This window comes from Dendrobates tinctorius, unplaced genomic scaffold (assembly GCF_039654945.1).
Source record: "Dendrobates tinctorius isolate UK_male_01 unplaced genomic scaffold, ASM3965494v1 ptg000128l, whole genome shotgun sequence".
Lineage (NCBI taxonomy): Eukaryota > Metazoa > Chordata > Amphibia > Anura > Dendrobatidae > Dendrobates > Dendrobates tinctorius.
The window spans coordinates 13,551,218-13,572,442 of record NW_027361796.1 but is presented as its reverse complement, the minus strand read 5'-3'; the positions used below and the strand labels follow the sequence as shown (position 1 = coordinate 13,572,442).

General features: G+C 43.8%; 1 protein-coding gene across 2 annotated transcripts in view; it reads left to right on the top strand.

The window, feature by feature from the left end:
- The first annotated feature begins 1,855 nt into the window (after positions 1–1,855).
- The window catches only part of TMEM38B (transmembrane protein 38B), a 67,279-nt gene continuing 47,909 nt past the window's right edge, over positions 1,856–21,225 (top strand). The window contains exon 1 of one of the 2 annotated variants that reach the window (XM_073542663.1): positions 1,856–2,115. In XM_073542663.1, coding sequence (XP_073398764.1) covers positions 2,007–2,115 — 109 coding nt within the window. In that variant the 5' untranslated portion in view covers positions 1,856–2,006. The remainder of the gene's footprint in view (positions 2,116–21,225) is intronic. The other variant, XM_073542662.1, reaches the window with a different exon arrangement.

Here is a 21,225-nt window from a genome sequence, read left to right as displayed (position 1 = left end):
ATGAAGGAGTGGCTTCGTAAGAAGCATTTCAAGGTCCTGGAGTGGCCTAGCCAGTCTCCAGATCTCAACCCTATAGAAAACCTTTGGAGGGAGTTGAAAGTCCGTGTTGCCAAGCGAAAAGCCAAAAACATCACTGCTCTAGAGGAGATCTGCATGGAGGAATGGGCCAACATACCAACAACAGTGTGTAGCAACCTTATGAAGACTTACAGAAAACCTTTGACCTATGTCATTGCTAACAAAGGATATATCACAAAGTATTGAGATGAAATTTTGTTTCTGACCAAATACTTATTTTCCACCATAATATGCAAATAAAATGAAAAAAAACCAGACAATGTGATTTTCTGGATTTTTTTTTCTCAGTTTGTCTCCCATAGTTGAGGTCTACCTATGATGTAAATTACAGACGCCTCTCATCTTTTTAAGTGGTGGAACTTGCACTATTGCTGACTGACTAAATACTTTTTTTCCCCACTGTATATATATATATATATATATGTATGTATTCTATGTGTCTATATCTGTTATTTCATTTCTGTTAGAAACCCTGTCATAGGGCTCCATTATATGTCCATTTTGCAAGGCGGCGAGAAAATCTCGCCATACGGATTACATACGGATGCAGACATGCGCAAAATACGCGACCACACCTTGATTACGGATGACATACGGAGCACTGTTTAGGGGTCATTCATCCGTATTACGCATGTAAACTACGGACCGTATTTTGCGTCGGTTAGTGTGACCCCGGCCTAACAGTAAACATTGGAAAGTTAGGGAAAATAGGAAAATCCAGAATGGCGCTTTGTTTTTTTTTTCTGTGCCTCACCCCAAAAATGCAATAAAAAGCAATCATAAGGGTATGTGCACACGTAGTTTTTAGGTGCTGCGGATTTCTCCCCGCGGATTTTGTAAAATCTGCAGGTAAACTTCAGGTCAGAAGACCTGCGGTTTAGGCTGTGGTTTTCCCTGCGGTTTATCACCTCTACAATGGAGGAGATGGTAAACCGCAGCGGAATCCGCAGAAAAGAAGTGACATGTCATTTCTTTCTGCGGATTTGAAGCCGCAGCAAAACTGCGCGGAAAATTCCGCAGCACGTGCACAGTGGTTTACATTTTACATAGAGTAAAATGCTACTGTACACCGCAGCATGTGCACACACCCTAACAATGCCAATGAAAATGACAATGCACCACTCATAAGACCTCACACCGCTTCATTACGGAAATGTAAAAAAATCTTTGGACCTCACAAAAACGGCGACAACACAAATACTAACATAAGAACTGTAGACTGTTAGTGTCACCGTGACTGTACTGATCTGAAGAATCGCGTGGTCAGGTCATTTATACTGTTCAATGAAAGTCGTAAAAATAAAATCCAAAAGAGAATAGTGGAATGCATTTTCTACACTATTTTACAGCACTCAGATTTTTTTCCTCCCATTTTTAAGTGCATTACATTGTAAAAATGAATGAAACGTGACAGAAAAATAAAAATGTCACAACTCTAAGGCCACGGTCACACGGTCAGTATTTGGTCAGTATTTTACCTCAGTATCTGTAAGCCAAACCCAGGAGTGGGTGATAAATCCAGAAGTGGTGACGGGTTTCTATTATACTCTTCCTCTGACTCTCCCACTCCTGGTTTTGGCTTACAGATACTGAGGTAAAATACTGACCAAGTACTGATAGTGGCCTTAGAAAGGGAGGCAAAAATTAAACAGCAAAAATGAAAATTGGCAGACACAAGAAGGGGTTAAACAGCTGTTCACTAGCGGCACCCACTGCCCAGACAGGCAGGACTGGGCACCTGCTTGTGTGTGTGAGCAGCACTCTGTACTGCAGCCCTGTGTACACACAGAGCTCCTCCACCGGCACAACGTGGAGACCGACTCCGCCTACCCACGTGACTAATCTCATGACGTCATGGCAGGTCCTTCTGCTCAAGCCTTTACCATGAAGCCTCAGCTGTGAGCCTGTCAGTGAGAGGAGCAGCCAGCATGGAGCTCGTCTCGGAGGCTGCCGTGCACTTCTCCCGTCTGTCCATGTTTCCATACTTTGATGGCGCCCATTACCTGGTGTCCGTGTTGTCAGCCCGGGAGCAGGCAGGTGAGTGGGGGCTGGGACTTGTACAGGTGGGTGCAGGCAGTGACCTCCCAGCTGACAGCTCTACTGGTTCTTGTGCACATTGTACAGTCCTACCAAAGAACACATGAGGCTGTGCCTCTGCATAAGCTCTCCACCATGAAGTGTATGTGTGTCCGGCCTCCACTTTAAGAAGGGACTAGAATAGGTTTCATATTGGTGTGAATGTGGCTGTCACTCAGGCGAGTCCGAGTCCCCGCGCCTGCGGCGGCTGTTGGACAGTGGCAACGCTTGCTGGGATTCCCTGTTTGTTAGGCAATCCCTGCATCTGTTGCTGCTGGGACTCGAGCACGCCGAAGACTCGTTTAGCCACCCGAGCATGTTTGCTCATCACTAGATGTTACGTCTCATGCTGCGGCCTCCTGATCCACGCTCTCTCGTATGCCTGCACGGTGTTTGCTAGGCCGTTCTGTCAAGGGCACGCCAGCTTATGTGATCAGTACCCCCGTATCAGCATGGCAGACCCATGACGCAGGAAAAAGGCCTCGCCAACATGTTTAAAGACATTGGCCTCCTGCAGATTTCAGACGTTGCTCCTCACTAGTGGGAACAAATGTGCCGATGAGCAGCCTCAGATCCTCTACAACTATGCTAGAGAGAGACGCATCGCGAAAGCTTTGATCAAGCTCCAAAGGAAGAAGAGGAACGAGGGCTTTTATCACATCCAAAACTGAGCGGGGATAGGATTGGAGGACTGTCCATGCCGAATTTCAGCAAATTCTGTGTTAAAAGGGAATCTGTCACCCTTTTTTTGCCCTATCAGCTGCTGGCATAGACATCGGGGGCTTATCTATAGCATTCTGTAATGCTGTAGCTAAGCCCCCGATGTAACCTGAAAGAGAAGAAAAACACGTTCTATTATACTCACCGAAGTGGGCGGTCCGGTCCGGCGCCTCCCTTCTTCATGCTGTAGATAAGCCCCCAATGTAACCTGAAAGGTCTGGCCTCTCCCGGCGCCTGCGCACTGCAGGACTCTTCTCTGCCCTCAACAGGGTAGAGCAATGCGCCAGAACCATTACAGGACGGGAGAAGAGGACGTCATCGCTTGAAGAAGGGAGGCGCCGGACGGGACGGCGACACCCATCAGACCGCCCACCTCGGTGAGTATAATCTAACGTGTTTTTCTTCTCTTTCAGGTTACATCAGGGGCTTATCTACAGCAGTACAGAATGCTGTGGATAAGCCCCCGATGTCTATGCCGGCAGCTGAAAGGCCAAAAAATAGGTGACAGATTCCCTTTAATAATAAATAATAATAATCTTTATTTTTATATAGTGCTAACATATTCCGCAGCACTTTACAATTTGCACACATTATCATCACTGTCCCCAATGGGGCTCACACTCTAGATTCCCTATCAGTATGTCTTTGGAATGTGGGAGGAAACCAGAGTACCCGGAGGAAACCCAGGCGAACACGGGGAGAACATACAAACTCCTTGCAGATGTTGACCTTGGTGGGATTCGAACCCAGGACCCCAGCGCTGCAGTGCTAACCACTGAGGCACCACAGGAGAGGAGGATCCGACCAGCACTCTGTGGGACTAACAAAGCATCTGGTATCGTAAGACCAAAGAGTAAATTAGGACAGCACCAGGAAAGGTCAATCTCCAGCTACTTGAACCAAATAAAATGAACGGTGCAAAGTTTGGAATAATCCGCCGCATATTCAAGCCCACTACTTGTGTTCTGCGCTGTAGTTTGCATAACGCATACATACCCACTGGTCCCGGCTCAGAAACTGGCGAGTCCCCACAGCACACAATGCGTACTTGGGGGGATTCACAAGTCTGCAGTCACACAGAGTGATTTTAGAATGTGTTCTGCCAGCCTAGATTCCTGACAGACATTAATTTAAAGTGCAGTTGGCGCCATTCCCGGCACCGCTGTTGTACCTGTGATCTTTTCTTAGGCTGTGTGCACACGCTGCGGATTTTGCTGCGGTTCCGCAGCGGTTTTGGCCGCTGCGGACCCGCAGCAGTTTCTACTGCGGTGTACAGTACCATGATTCCCTATGGGAATCAAAAACCGCAGTGCAGACGGTGCGGATTTTTCCGCGCGGATTATCTGCGGTTTTCAATCCGCAGAAAGAATTGACATGTCAATTCTTTCTGCGGATTCTCCTGCGGTTTGCCATCTCCTCCATTGAGGAGATGAAAAACCGCAGGGCAAAACCGCAGAGCAATCCGCAGGTAAAACCGCAGGTCTTTTGACCTGCGGTTTCACCTGCGGATTGTACAAAATCCGCGCGGATGAATCCGCACCTTTTCCGCAGCGTGTGCACACAGCCTTAGAGTGCTGAATGGTATTGTTCCTGTTCTTTCTGTTAGAGCTCTATCAGACGAATGTAATAATATGGACATGTGTTGTCTGAGTGAAAATTAGACAACACACTCATCTTTATGGATACATTGCAATTATTAACCTAGATCACTGAACTTGGTTATGTAGTTGAGGGGTGAGGAATTTCGTGATGGCGGGCTTCTCTTTGGTGTGATATTAGTTGGTATGGATAGTGTTGCTACTTGTCACTGCTTTACATTGAGCCAGGTCATGTTCATCCCTGGAGACGCTGCTGCTTTCTTCTGTGGAGCGGGACCACGTCGTGTGCTAACTCCGTCCACCGAGTACGTTGTGACCAGCGTAGCGTTCATTGCACGCAATGTACTGTAGTAAACGCTGCGTGCTCGAAGAGTAATAAGAAAACAAATTAAAGGGTCAGCATCTGTCGAAATGCAGCTGCTGGCCTGAGTCCCCGGGAATCTGCTCGGGGGCCAGAGAAATGGTCAACGCTGGCTGGAGGTTCCCCACCCCTAATGTAGATGTATGAAAAGTAAATCGCACACGGATAAAAAAAAAATCTGACAAATGGATGATGATGATGATGATGATATAAAGGAAAATCAAGGTGTTGTGTTTTTTTTTTTTTTTTTTTTTTTTTTTCTTCTTACTAGTCTGTAGTCTGACCTTTGCTACAGAATTGGCATTGTGTTGCCATTTGTCTTGACAGAAGTTTCTCTGTACCCTGTGACCCTAGCAGCACTGATTGGTCAGTGTGTACACACCACCAGCTGGTAACGTCACACTGTTAATTTTAATCATAGCTATCCACGAGGATTAAAGAGGGACAGTACATAGCTATACAATATGCTCCAAATCTATTTTTGTCATATATACAAATCTTTACAAAAAAGGATATGTTAATAGAATAGACTGTGTGTGCATCAAAGCACTCCCCTAAAATATTGCAGATTTTTTAATTTATCTATTTGATACTGCACTGCACCTGTATATGGTATTACAGCTCCGCTCCATTAACATGAAAGGGCCTAAGTTGCCATTCTGGAGTTGTCTTTTAAAGGATTATTTCAATATCCGCCATTCATGAACATATGTCTCTATACTCTGGCCACAAGCATTCAATTTTCTAGAACTCTTATTTTCTATGAGAGATGAACTATGGTCTCACGATGAGCTTTTGGTGTGTTTTTGCTGATTGCGAAACGCAGTCTCATACAGATCCTGTAAAGTGTATGTAATTTATAGAATTCTCCTGCCCACTATGCTTTTATTTTACTCAGGACGACACTACCCAAAAGTATGAAATCTCAATACAAGAAGGTACTGTATGTATGCTTTAAAATAAGATATGAAGTTAGTGGGGAATTTAGGTGTGAATACTCTGTGGGATGGGAGAGGTCTGGGTGTTGCTTGCAATGCTATCAGATCTGAATGTGGCTCTCCAGGTAAGGAAGGTTACCTACCAATGCCTTAACCCCTTCACTACCAAGGGTGGTTTGCACGTTAACTCCCGGGCCAATTTTTACAATTCTGACCACTGTCCCTTTATGAGGTCATAACTCTGAAACGCTTCCATGGATCCCGGTGATTCTGACATTGTTTTCTCGTGACATATTGTACTTCATGTTAGTGGTAAAATTTCATTCAAATAACTTGCGTTTATTTGTGAAAAAAACTGAAATTTGGCGAAAACTTTGAAAATTTCGCAATTTTCCAACTTTGAATTTTTATGCCCTTAAATCACAGACATACGGCACACAAAAAACTTGATAAGTAACATTTCCCACATGTTTACTTTACATCAGCACAATTTTGGAACCAAAATTTTTTTTTTGTTAGGAAGTTATAAGGGTTAAAATTTGACCAGCGATTTCTCATTTTTGCAACACCATTTTATTTTTAGGGACCACATCACATTTGAAGCCACTTTGAGGGGTCTATATGATAGAAAATACCCAAAAGTGACACCATTCTAAAAACTGCACCCCTTAAGGTGCTCAAAACCACATTCAATAAGTTTTTTAACCCTTTAGGTGCGTCACAGGAATTTTTTGAATATTTAAAAAAAAAAAAAAATGAACATTTACCTTTTTTTCACAATTAAAATACTTCAGGTTCAATTTATTTTATTTTACCAAGGGTAACAGGAGAAATTGGACTGCAAAAGTTAATGTGCTATTTGTCTTGAGTACGCTGATACCCGATATGTGGGGGGGGAATCACTGTTTCGGCGCATGGCAGACCTCAGTAGGGAAGGAGCGCCGTTTGACTTTTTCAATGCAAAATTGGCTGCAATTCAGATTGGACGCCATGTCGCGTTTGGAGAGCCCCTTATGTACCTAAACAGTGGAAACCCCCCCCCAAGTGACCCCATTTTGGAAACTAGACCCCCCAAGGAACTTATCTAGATATGTGGTGAGAACTTGGAACCCACAAGGGCTTCACAGAAGTTTATAAAGTACAGCGGTACAATTAAAAAATCATATTTTTTCCACAAAAATGATCTTTTCACCCCCAATTTTTATTTTTCCAAGGGTAACAGGACCCTAAAAGTAATTGTGCAATTTGTCCTGAGTACGCTGATACCCCATATGTGGGTGTAAATGACTATTTGGGCGCATAGCAGAGCTCGGAAGGGAAGCAGCGCCATTTGACGTTTTTGGCTAGAATTTAGATCGGACACCATGTCGCGATTGGAAAACCCCTGATGTACCAAAACAGTGGAAACCCCCCACAAATGACACTATTTTGGAAACTAGACCCCCCCCAAGGAACTTTTCTAGATGTGTGGTGAGCACTTTGAACCCCCCAGTGCTTCACAGAAGTTTATAACGCTCGTGCGTGAAAATAAAAAAATCGTATTTTTTCCACAAACATCATCTTTTAGTCCCCATTTTTTTTATTTTCCCAAGGGTAACAGGAGAAATTGGACCCCAAAAGTTGTTTTGTAATTTGTCCTGAGTAGGCTGATACCCTATATGTGGGGGTAAAACACTGTTTGGGCGCATGACAGAGCTTGGAAGGGAAGGAGCACCATTTGACTTTTTCAACACAGAATTGGCTGGAATTGAGATCAGACGCCATGTTGCATTTGGAGAGCACCTGATGTGCCCAAACAGTGGAAACCCCCCCAATTATAAGTCCAACCCTAGCCCTAACCCTAATGGGAAAATGGAAATAAATACATTTTCTTTTAGTTTTATTATTTTTCCCTAACTAAGGGGGTGATAACGGGGGGTTTGATTTACTATTTATGGCGGTTTTTATGTTTGGCGGCTTTCACACGCTAAAACACGCTTTTTATTGTAAAAATAGTTTTTGCATCACCACATATTGAGAGCTATAATTTTTCCGTATTTTGACCCACCGAGTCATGTGAGGTCTTATTTTTTGCGGGACGAGTTGACGTTTTTATTGGTATCATTTTCGGGCACGTGACATTTTTTGATCGCTTTTTATTCCGATTTTTGGGACGCAGAATGAACAAAAACCAGCGTTTCATGAATTTCTTTTGGGGGGGTGCGTTTACACCGTTCCGCGTGCGGTAAAATTGATAAAGCGGTTTTATTCTTCGGGTCAGTACGGTTACAGCGATACCTCATTTATGTCGTTTCTTTTATGTTTTTTCCGTTTTTTGCAATGAAAACAATTTTATATAAAAAATAATTATGTTTGCATCGCTTTATTCTGCGAGCTATAACTTTTTATTTTTTCACTGATGATGCTGTATGGCGGCTCGTTTTTTGCGGGACAAGATGACGTTTTCAGCGGTACCATGGATATTTATATGCGTCTTTTTGATCGCGCGTTATTGCACTTTTTGTTCGGTGGTATGATAATAAATCCATTATTTTTTGCTTCGTTTTTTTATTTTTATTTTTTAAGGGGTTCACTAAAAGGTTTAACTCATGGGACAATTTTATAGGGCGGGTCGCTACGGGCGCGGCGATACCAAATATGTGTACTCTTATTGTTGTGTTTTTTTTTTTCTTTCTATTTTGAAAAAATGGATTTATTGGGGAATATTATTTTTTTTTTTTTTTTTTTTTTCTTTTACACTTTATTACCTTGTCCCAGGTGGGACATCACTGTCCTGTGACAGATCGCTGATCTGTCACATCACAGATCACTGTGACAGATCAGCAATCTGTCACAGGCAGTTCTGCAGACTTCCTCATGCCTGCGCTTTGCAGGCAGTGAGGAAGTCAGCTCCCTACAGGCCCCCGTCACCATCTTGGATCCGGGGGCCTGTAGGGAAAGACCCCTGCAGCAGCGCTGCACATTGCGCTGCTGTGGGGGGCTCAGGGATGCACGGAGGGAGCCCCCTCCCTGCCGATGCTTCCCTTTAACCCCCGGTACACCTTGATCGCAGTGTACAAGGGGTTAACGTGTCGGGGGCGGTCCGTGACCGCCCCTGACACATGGTGCCGGGTGTCAGCTGTGAGAATCAGCTGACACCCGGCCGCGATCAGCGGCGCTCACCACGTGAGCGCCGCTGATTGCTCTGACGTAATATTCTGTCTATGGTAATTTGGTCCAGGGTCACATGGACGGAATATTACGTCCATTGTAGGTAAGGGGTTAAAGGGAAGGTGCCATCCCAAAAAATTTTTTTCAGCAATTTAAAAAAATGTAAAGCGTTAATGTTTACAATTTCTTAAAAAATATTATTTGTTTTTAAATTTGTAAAATATGAAAAATAATTTTAAAAAGTTTGGCATTTCCACTTGTTAACGCTAGGGGGAGCAGCTACTGAAATTTGGCACAAAAACCTAGTGTACAACTAGCTCACATTACTGCCCTGCAGTAATTATGGGTGGAATCTGCTGACATGGGTGTGGTGTCACTCCTCTTCTCCCCTTCTGGGTGTTTGCTAAGGGAAAAGAGAGGATGACATCTAGGAACACAGTGATCAGCCATTGTGATGGGGCCTTCAAAGTTACTGACTGTCTTTGCATGAAAAGTCTGGATCAGGACAGGTCATCAATCAGCAGAAATGTTTCCTGGATTTCTGTGGAGCAGACAAGAAGACGGTCCATCCATGTGTATAAAACACAGCGCTCTATGTACAATCCCTGGCACCGACCAGGGTGCCCCCTCATAGACCAGCACACTGCTCTCCTGAAATACTCTGTGCTGCTGTCACCCTGCTCCTTCCACCATACATCAGGCCCCTGTCGCCTCGCTTTCACACCTCGCCAGGACAGGATCTGAGGAGAAGAATGGGGTCTTCGGTCACCAAGGATGGCAGGCAGCAAGGATTCTGGGAGCAGGGTGACAACAGAGTATTTCAGGAGAGCAGTGTACTGGTCTATTGGGGGCACAGAGGGAGATATATGTGGGAGGAGCAGGGTGACAGCAGCACAGAGTATTTCAGGAGAGCAGTATCACACGGGATAGGATTAGATACACGGCTCAGCAGTCAGTATCACACTGGAGAGGATTAGATACACGGCTCAGCAGTCAGTATCACACTGGAGAGGATTAAATACACGGCTCAGCAGTCAGTATCGCACTGGAGAGGATTAGATACACGGCTCAGCAGTCAGTATCACACTGGAGAGGATTAGATACACGGCTCAGCAGTCAGTATCACACTGGAGAGGATTAGATACACGGCTCAGCAGTCAGTATCACACTGGAGAGGATTAGATACACGGCTCAGCAGTCAGTATCACACTGGAGAGGATTACAGTCATGGCCAAAAGTTTTGAGAATGACACAAATATTATATTTTCACATGATCTGCTGCCCTCTGGTTTTTATGTGTTTGTCAAATGTTTTTATCACATACAGAAATATAATTGCAATCATATTATGAGTAGCAAAAGGTTATATTGACAGTTAGAATGAGTTAATGCAGCAAGTCAATATTTGCAGTGTTGACCCTTCTTCTTCAGGACCTCAGCAATTCTCCCTGGCATGCTCTCAATCAACTTCTGGATCAAATCCTGACTGATAGCAGTCCATTCTTGCAAAATCAATGCTTTTATTTTGTCTGAATTTGAAGGTTTTTGTTTGTCCACCTGTCTCTTGATTGACCACAAGTTCTCAATGGGATTAAGATCTGGGGAGTTTCCAGGCCATGGTCCCAAAATCTCTGTTTTGTTCCCTGAGCCATTTAGTTATCACCTTTGCTTTATGGCAAGGTGCTCCATCATGTTGAAAAAGGCATTGTTGATCGCCAAACTGTTATTGGACGGTTGAGAGAAGTTGCTCTTGGTGGACATTCTGGTACCATTCTTTATTCATGGCTGTGTTTTTATGCAAGACTGAGAGAGAGCCCATTCCCTTGGCTGAGAAGCAACCCCACACACGAGTGGTTTCAGGATGCTTGACAGTTGGCATGAGACAAGACTGGTGGTAGCGCTCACCTGGTCTTCTCCGAATAAGCCGTTTTCCAGATGTCCCAAACAATCGAAAAGGGGATTCATCAGAGAAAATGACTTTACCCCAGTCCTCAGCAGTCCACACCCTGTACCTCTTGCAGAATATCAGTCTGTCCATGATGTTTTTCCTGGAGAGAAGTGGCTTCTTTGCTGCCCTCCTTGAGACCAGGCCTTGCTCCAAGAGTCTCCGCCTCACAGTGCGTGCAGATGCACTCGCACCTGCCTGCTGCCATTCCTGAGCAAGCTCTGCACTGCTGGTAGCCCGATCCCGCAGCTGAAACACTTTTAAGAGACGGTCCTGGCGCTTGCTGGTCTTTCTTGGGCGCCCTGGAGCCTTTTTGGCAACAAGGGAACCTCTCTCCTTGAAGTTCTTGATGATGCGATAGATTGTTGACTGAGGTGCAATCTTTCTAGCTGCGATACTGTTCCCTGTTAGGCCATTTTTGTGCAGTGCAATGATGACTGCACGTGTTTCTTTAGAGATAACCATGGTTAACAGAAGAGAAACAATGATGCCAAGCACCAGCCTCCTTTTAAAGTGTCCAGTGGTGTCATTCTTACTTAATCATGACCCTTAATCCAGCCCTGTCCTCATCAACACTCACACCTGTGTTAATGGAGCAATCACTGAAACGATGTTAGCTGGTCCTTTTAAGGCAGGGCTGCAATGATGTTGAAATGTGTTTTGGGGGATAAAGTTAATTTTCTAGGCAAATATTGACTTTGCAAGTAATTGCTGTTAAGCTGATCACTCTTTATAACATTCTGGAGTATATGCAAATTGCCATTAGAAAAAATGAAGCAGTAGACTTTGTAAAAATTAATATTTGTGTCATTCTCAAAACTTTTGGCCATGACTGTAGATACACGGCTCAGCAGTCAGTATCACACTGGAGAGGATTAGATACACGGCTGAGCAGTCAGTATCACACTGGAGAGGATTAGATACACGGCTGAGCAGTCAGTATCACACTGGCGAGGATTAGATACACGGCTCAGCAGTCAGTATCACACTGGCGAGGATTAGATACACGGCTCAGCAGTCAGTATCACACTGGAGAGGATTAGATACACGGCTCAGCAGTCAGTATCACACTGGAGAGGATTAGATACACGGCTCAGCAGTCAGTATCACACTGGCGAGGATTAGATACACGGCTCAGCAGTCAGTATCACACTGGCGAGGATTAGATACACGGCTCAGCAGTCAGTATCACACTGGCGAGGATTAGATACACGGCTCAGCAGTCAGTATCACACTGGCGAGGATTAGATACACGGCTCAGCAGTCAGTATCACACTGGCGAGGATTAGATACACGGCTCAGCAGTCAGTATCACACTGGCGAGGATTAGATACACGGCTCAGCAGTCAGTATCACACTGGCGAGGATTAGATACACGGCTCAGCAGTCAGTATCACACTGGCGAGGATTAGATACACGGCTCAGCAGTCAGTATCACACTGGCGAGGATTAGATACACGGCTCAGCAGTCAGTATCACACTGGCGAGGATTAGATACACGGCTCAGCAGTCAGTATCACACTGGCGAGGATTAGATTCACGACTCAGCATACAGAGGATTAGATACATGGCTGAGCAGTCAGTATCACACAGGAGAGGATTAGCTACACGGCTCAGCACACAGGAGAGGATTAGATACACGACTGAGCAGTCAGTATCACACAGGAGAGGATTAGATGTCCAGCAGATGGCCAAGTGTTTTGCAAGAGCAGGGGCAGCAGCTGGTTGGGTGTTTTGGAAAGAGCAGCTCGGTCTCCAGGAGCTCGTCCTGTATCCCTCTCCTGCAGCTGGTATGTGCAGAGTGAACATCCATGCCCTGTTATGGTGGAACAGTAGAGTACAGCATCAGTGATAACAGGGCTTGCAATAGAGTGTAAATGGAGCTAAAAGGAAAGCACTGGGCCCTAATAACATGGCGCCTGGCCACACCTACAGCTGTGAATTGAGCTGCCTACAGAGGCGTGCCCAGTTCACTCCTCATGCAGCTGCAATGAAAGAGATAGGGTCGGCAGCCGACTCTTGTGTCTTATGCCCAGGGACTGCTGTAAATGAGCATGGAAAGTGTCGTTCAGCAGCCAGAAAGGTAAGATGGCAGCCCCCAGTGGCTGCATGAATACAGTAAAAGAAAAGAAGAAAAAAAAAAAAAAAAAAATGCACACCACTGAGTCAAGCTTGGGGGACAATATCTTTTTATACTATTTTCTTTTTTACATTAAATTATGAAAAAACGCGGCACCTTCCCTGTAGGCTGTGTTCATACACAGCGTTTTTTTTTTTTTCGCATTTTTCCAGCGGATTTACCAAAAAATCCGCTCAAACGCCTAAAAGAAGCTTCCCATTCATTTTAGTGCATTTTGCACTTTTTGTGCATATTGATGCGTTTTTTACCGCGGTAAAAAACGCAGCATGCTCATTAATTTTGCTGTAAATTCCGCATTTCTGGCTATTTTCTGTGTGTCTGGGGACACTCTGGAAAAAATTGAGGCAAAAAGCGCGGGAAAAAAAGCACGTTTTCTGGGAAGGAGTCCGGTTTTCATGCAGAAATTTTCGGCAAACATGTGCACATAGCCTAAGGGTATGTGCACACGCTGCGGTTTTGCTGCGGTTTTGGCCCTGCAGAACTGCAGCAGTTCCGCAGACATGGTACTTTACCATGTTAGCCTATGGGTTTTCAAAACCGCAGTGCTCACGCTGCGGTTTTTTACCTGCGGAAAAGCTGCGTTTTTTTTTCCGCAGCATGTCAATTGTTTCTGCGGATTCTGCTGCGGTTTGCCACCTATTCTATTGTCCAGGTGTCAAACCGCAGGGCCAAACCGCAGCAAAACCGCAGGTCACTTTACCTTCGGTTTTACCTGCGGTTCCGCGGGAAAAAACCCGCAGGTGAATCTGCAGTGTGTGCACATACCCTTAAGCTGTAACTTGTTTTTATTATTTATGAGCCTTTACAGCGTATTGAAGCTATGTAATATACTTCAGTTCAGGTGCGTGCCGCTTGGATCAGACCTGATGTATCATATACAGTGGGGAAAAAAAGTATTTAGTCAGTCAGCAATAGTGCAAGTTCCACCACTTAAAAAGATGAGAGGCGTCTGTAATTTACTTCATAGGTAGACCTCAACTATGGGAGACAAACTGAGAAAAAAAAATCCAGAAAATCACATTGTCTGTTTTTTTTTCATTTTATTTGCATATTATGGTGGAAAATAAGTATTTGGTCAGAAACAAGCAATCAAGATTTCTGGCTCTCACAGACCTGTAACTTCTTCTTTAAGAGTCTCCTCTTTCCTCCACTCATTACCTGTAGTAATGGCACCTGTTTAAACTTGTTATCAGTTTAAAAAGACACCTGTGCACACCCTCAACAGTCTGACTCCAAACTCCACTAAGGTGAAGACCAAAGAGCTGTCAAAGGACACCAGAAACAAAATTGTAGCCCTGCACCAGGCTGGGAAGACTGAATCTGCAATAGCCAACCAGCTTGGAGTGAAGAAATCAACTGTGGGAGCAATAATTAGAAAATGGAAGACATACAAGACCACTGATAATCTCCCTCGATCTGGTGCTCCACGCAAAATCCCACCCCGTGGGGTCAGAATGATCACAAGAACGGTGAGCAAAAATCCCAGAACCACGCGAGGGGACCTAGTGAATGAACTGCAGAGAGCTGGGACCAATGTAACAAGGCCTACCATAAGTAACACACTACGCCACCATGGACTCAGATCCTGCAGTGCCAGACGTGTCCCACTGCTTAAGCCTGTACATGTCCGGGCCCGTCTGAAGTTTTCTAGAGAGCATTTGGATGATCCAGAGGAGTTTTGGGAGAATGTCCTATGGTCTGATGAAACCAAACTGAAACTGTTTGGTAGAAACACAACTTGTCGTGTTTGGAGGAAAAAGAATACTGAGTTGCATCCATCAAACACCATACCTGGTGGAAACATCATGCTTTGGGGCTGTTTCTCTGCAAAGGGGCCAGGACGACTGATCCGGGTACATGAAAGAATGAATGGGGCCATGTATCGTGAGATTTTGAGTGCAAACCTCCTTCCATCAGCAAGGGCATTGAAGATGAAACGTGGCTGGGTCTTTCAACATGACAATGATCCAAAGCACACCGCCAGGGCAACGAAGGAGTGGCTCAGTAAGAAGCATTTCAAGGTCCTGGAGTGGCCTAGCCAGTCTCCAGATCTCAACCCTATAGAAAACCTTTGGAGGGAGTTGAAAGTCCGTTTTGCCAAGCGAAAAGCCAAAAACATCACTGCTCTAGAGGAGATCTGCATGGAGGAATGGGCCAACATACCAACAACAGTGTGTGGCAACCTTGTGAAGACTTACAGAAAACGTTTGACCTCTGTCATTGCCAACAAAGGATATATCACAAAGTATTGAGATGAAATTTTGTTTCTGACCAAATACTTATTTTCCACCATAATATGCAAATAAAATGAAAAAAAAACAGGCAATGTGATTTTCTGGATTTTTTTTTTCTCAGTTTGTCTCCCATAGTTGAGGTCTACCTATGATGTAAATTACAGACGCCTCTCATCTTTTTAAGTGGTGGAACTTGCACTATTGCTGACTGACTAAATACTTTTTTTCCCCACTGTATTTACCCAGCACACACCACTATGCTTTCAATGTATACACAACAACATTATTGCTTGTGTTTCAGACAGTAACTTTTATAAAGATAGACGTGAACTTGCCAGTAAATCACGAAAAACTCATTCTTATGACAAGCCTAAACAGGTTATTCAAGATTAGAAAAAAGGAGGGTTCCCTTTTGGTATTTCTAGAACAGTTGTGTTTCTGGACCAAAAAAAGCACTTTCTTTAAAGCGACTTTGTCACCACATTTCACCTATCTAAACTATTAATATGGGCGTACAGGTTATAGGACTTTTCTCGGCAGTCTATCTGTATGCCTCATATCACATGCCTTGTTGATAGTCTTTTATCACTTTATGTAAATTGCCTTTTCTAGGCTCTAGGAGGATGCTGCCTGGAAGGTAGCTCTGCCTCCAGAGCTTATTTTACATGAAGGGGGAGTTACCAGTGTGATGTGTAATGGCCACTCGGCAAATACTGGAGGCAAATTTTGCAATCATCAGCCTGGAAGCTGCGCATGGGACGTACTTGGACGTTCCAACATGACAATGATCCAAAACAGAAGGCCATGTCGACCTGTCATTGGCTGCAGCCAAATAAACTGAAGGTTCTGGAGTGGCCATCTGTCTCCTGAACTCAATATCATTGAGCCGCTCTGGGAAGTTCTCAAGCTCGCAGTTCATGCTAGATAGCCAAGGAATGTACAGGAACTGGAGACTTTTTGCCAAGAAATTCTACTTCTTTACCATCTGAGTAAATAAAGAACCTCATCCATAACTACCACAAAAGACTTCAAGCTGTCATTGATGTTATAGGGGGTAATATACAATAATAAGGAATGGGGTATGTGAACTTTTGATCAGGGTCATTTGGATGTTTTGGGTTGTGATTTATGATTTAAAAAGAGAAAACACAGTAGTTTGACAATAAATGGCTTCAACCAACCATTAGCCATGAGTGAAGAAAAAGTTTTAGTCTCTGATTAAAGGCCAAGAAGGCAAAAATTATTCTGGGGTATGTAAACTTTTTGAGCACAACTGTAGGTGACCGTAAACTAGATTTATGATTGTGGGAAAACTCTCCCCCTTTAATTATAGTATTTAGAATTCATCGGAGCAAAAACTTTCCTACTGTTCAGTTGAAGTAACCGAGCTACTTGGGTTAGTGGATTTCTGAACAAGTCCAGTTGGACAAGAGGGTAAGCTACCAGATAGGATGTGCATTCTCCACTTTCCTTCAATATAGTGTGCTTAGTTCCTCTAACATGATGTATTTCTGAAATGCACTTTGTGTCTCAATGTAAATGAAATGACATTGTAAGGTTTGAAATAACCCATCATACTACAGGACATTTATTTTTGGGGCAGTGCTTGGTCACCTCTTGAGCAATATGTAGCAGAGCGTATCATGTTTCACTTCAATTCTAGGGTTTTAACATGCGACTTTCCAAAATGAAATATTTCCATATGGTCTGCTTAAATAGCTTCTGTGTGAAAACGATTCCTCGAGTACTGTAGCCTCACAGAAATAGATCTGTGGGCTAGATGTGATGGATATGTCAGAATGCTGCAATGCTTTGGAAACCCTACACCATTTTTGTTTTAGAACAAATCTTGTATTTGGTAAACCATACTTACCGGACAATACTTTCAGGATTCTGCAGGGGAATTGGTTGCTTTGTGAATATAGCGGTTTCTACCTTGGTGGTCGGGAGGCTGCTATGGTGTGTACGTCTATTGGCACATTCGTTCCTCATGTAGGGATTGATGGAGCTAATTGGATGTTGTACAATCAGTCTGTCATTCTAGCCCTGCTGGTGTTCTTTCATCTCTTCAACAAACCCAGTTTGCCACATAGTTGGCTGCATTTTCCTCTTCATTCCAGTACAGTTTATTCTTCCTGCTACAAATTCACATTTTACCAAATCGGTACTGAGCTCTGCCGTTTGTCCAAACAACTTTTTGACTACATGTGGGGCATTGCCACGCTCGTTAGAAAGTGGGGAACACATTGTGAGGTACACTATTTGGGGTTGCCTCTTGAAAAATTGGGGCTCAAGTAAGATTTTAGAGGTAAAATTTTATTTTTATTTTTTTCATTTCTTTGCATTAATTACTGTGTAGCACCTGAGAGAATTTTAAAATTCTGACCCCAGTTTTGATGTATTTGAGTGGATTTTTAAAATGCTATGTGTATGAAACAGGTTTTGTAAATTTGTTCGAAAAAATGAAATTGCTGCTAAACTTTTAACACTTCTAACATCCCAACAAAATAAATGTTGGAGATATGGGAAATGTTAGTAATTATTATACAGCATTACTAACTGGTTTAACCCCATGACCTAATGACTGTATGTTTGTCATGGGTCGTGTCCCTGTGTTCTATGCAAGCTTTGGCGCTAAGCTCACGTGTTTTCTGTCACATGACAGCAGATTCATCAGTTGACAGTGCCTCTAAGAGCCGTGGGTGGAGTCATGATCCACCCACGGCTGTAAACGTGTTAAATGCCGCTATCAATCTCCAACAGCAACATTCAACATGGCTGCGCCAGAGTTGCGGCTCTAATCCTGCCCATTGGCACCCATGTCACATGACTGCGGGACACCAATGGGTTGGCATGATAACCACAAGGGTCTCCTTTAGCACCCAGGTTATCATTTCCACTCTGAGTGCCACCCTGTGGCCAGTGTTCATAGCAGATGATGATTTTTGCTGCTCATAGCAGGGCAGAAGCTCTGCTATATGTAACATAAGCGATCGGAAAATCGTAGCTGCAAGTCTCTCAAGGAGACTATTGATGCCAGTAAAAGTAGAAAGACAAAGCTTGTATAAAAAAAAAAAAATATATATATATATATATATATATATATATATATATATATATATATATATATATATATTTCAAATCACCCCCTGTTTCACCCCAATCAAAATGAAACAAAAAAAAAAAAATAAAATCAGATTTGGTATTGCCCAATCAAAATATAATAAAAAAGCGGTCTTCTATATTTGATATCCTTGGTGGTCTGGCACCTCCTAAAGTTACGTGCACACGGTGTGTTTTTTGCTGCGTATTTGATGCGTTTTCCCGCACGACACTGGCCCAAAAGCGCTAAGGAATCCTTATGCCAGCGAAGTCTGACCATCCTGAAGTGCTGTGCATATGATCAGTAGTTTCCTTTCGGGATTTGGTGTGCAGAATCTTCAGCATGTCAATTTGTATGTTTTTTGCTCTGCATATTTACCATTTACTACACTCTCTCTAATCTATCAAAAATTTAGGGCATAAGAGAAGCAGACATTTTTACAAGCAAATACTCAATGTGCACACATACTCTTAATGGTACGTGGCGACGTTTATGATTTGCTGCTGTTGTGACGCTGCGTATTTATGCAGCATCAAGAATGCAGCGTACAGATGTCAACATAGTGGATGGAATTTCTAGAAATCCCATGTCCACTGTGCGTCTGTGTTCCTGCAGATCACTCGGGAAACTGATATGTGACGCATCTTTCAGATCAGCAACATGTCACTTCTGAAGCAGAAATGAATGGATTGGATGCGGTAAATCCGCATGGTTCAGTGAACACATGCGGATTTACCTGCGTGAATAGAACGCAGCGAAAATATGCTGCATCCAAACACTGCTACTTCCTGATTGTGGGCACATAGTCTAACGTTCCACTCTGATCACCTCTGCGCACTGTAAAGTAATCACTGCCGACAACTGCAGCTCTGAAACCTGTCATGTCCACAAGCTGCAGAGCCTGCTGTCAGTCAGGGTGCTGGGACGTGCTTACAGACCACTATTTACCAGCAAGCTAACACCTCATCTGCAGCTTAATAGTGTTTGGAAGTTGCTGTCCATTTTGGTAGAGTTGGAATAAAATAGATTGATTCCTAAAATATATAATGTATAATTATTATTATTATTATTATTTATTGTTATAGCGCCATTTATTCCATGGCGCTTTACATGTGAGGGGGGTATACATAAAAACAAGTACAATAATCTTAAACAATACAAGTCATAACTGGTACAGGAGGAGAGAGGACCCTGCCCGCGAGGGCTCACAATCTTCAAGGGATGGGTGATAATACAGTAGGCGAGGGTAGAGCTGGTCGTGCAGCGGTTTGGTCGATCGGTGGTTACTGCAGGTTATAGGCTTGTCGGAAGAGGTGGGTCTTCAGGCTCTTTTTGAAGGTTTCGATGGTAGGTGAGAGTCTGATATGTTGTGGTAGAGAGTTCCAGAGTAGGGGTGATGCGCGAGAGAAATCTTGTATGCGATTGTGGGAAGAGGAGATAAGAGGGGAGTAGAGAAGGAGATCTTGTGAGGATCGGAGGTTGCGTGCAGGAAAGTACCGGGAGACGAGGTCACAGATGTATGGAGGAGACAAGTTGTGGATGGCTTTGTATGTCATGGTTAGGGTTTTGTAATGGAGTCTCTGGGCAATTGGGAGCCAGTGAAGGGATTGACAGAGGGGAGAAGCTGGGGAATAGCGGGGGGACAGGTGGATTAGTCGGGCAGCAGAGTTTAGAATAGATTGGAGGGGTGCGAGAGTGTTTGAGGGGAGGCCGCAGAGCATGAGGTTGCAGTAGTCAAGGCGAGAGATGATGAGGGCATGGACTAGGGTTTTTGCATAATAAATTGGGTACAGCAGTACAATGCCGGATGTGCTGTAAATGTTTTCCTAAGACTTTGGGAAAGTTATGAAATGTCCTATAAATGTCTGTTCTGTTCCTGATCTAAGGATCTTGGCTTTTAGTTGAGATGAATCTGTGCCGCACTTTATGTACATGCTCAGTAGTGAGGCAGTGTTTTTGGGGTCAGGAGTCTGAGGTTTGGCTTACAGAGGCCACTGCCCAGCATGACAGGTTCCTTTTAAGTATATGGTGCACTTACAGGTCATATTTAACTGTACAGGGTGTCTTTGGATGTAGGTTTTTAACAGATTCAATTAATTACAATGCCTGGGAGGTTAATTATTGTAAGTGGTTTTATGCTAACCGCACAAATGACCTACGCATTTCCCAACTAGATCCCTTTGACAAACAGGAAACCTGTTAGAACTTGGTGGATGGATATTCCAAGTGGGATTACCACTTTCCATACAAATTTGAATTCACTGTAAAAGATAATAGCAATGACTGTTTAATGCTGAAACGCTACAGTGTTTCATAGAAAAACATGTTTTTAAATTCGCTGGCGACTGAGCAGCATTGGAGACTAGTCGGAGAGGTGGGTCCATGGTGGTGCTTGTCTACTGCCCTGGAGTGGCAGGTCTCTCCCCTTTACAGGTAGAGATTGATCATTCAAGAATAGTGGGTGGGGAGAAGCCACAGAGGACATGCCTGTCACAACTTGTCTCCCATGTGGCTGTTAAACTGTTTTTCAGCTGTCAGGTTCTTTTTAACATCCTGCGCTGTCATAATACAAGACAGGCTGAATTCCTGAAAAGGAGATGTGCCGTACTATTCTGGCAGTCCAACTGCATGACCCCTTTCGCTCTGCCTACAAAATTGGCAGCAGGTTCGTGGCTTTAATATATAACCTGGTCTTGCAGGTTTCTGATTCTGGCAATTTAACACCTTAAATACCAAAGTCTGTAACATCAGTAATATAATGTGTTTTGGAAGGCGCTCCCTCTGTCAGCATGATGGCTCTCCTGCATCATCGCAATTACAGAGGACAAGACAGTGGTAGTCTTGGTATATAGCACCTGCATCTATCTCAAGCGTGAAGAGCTG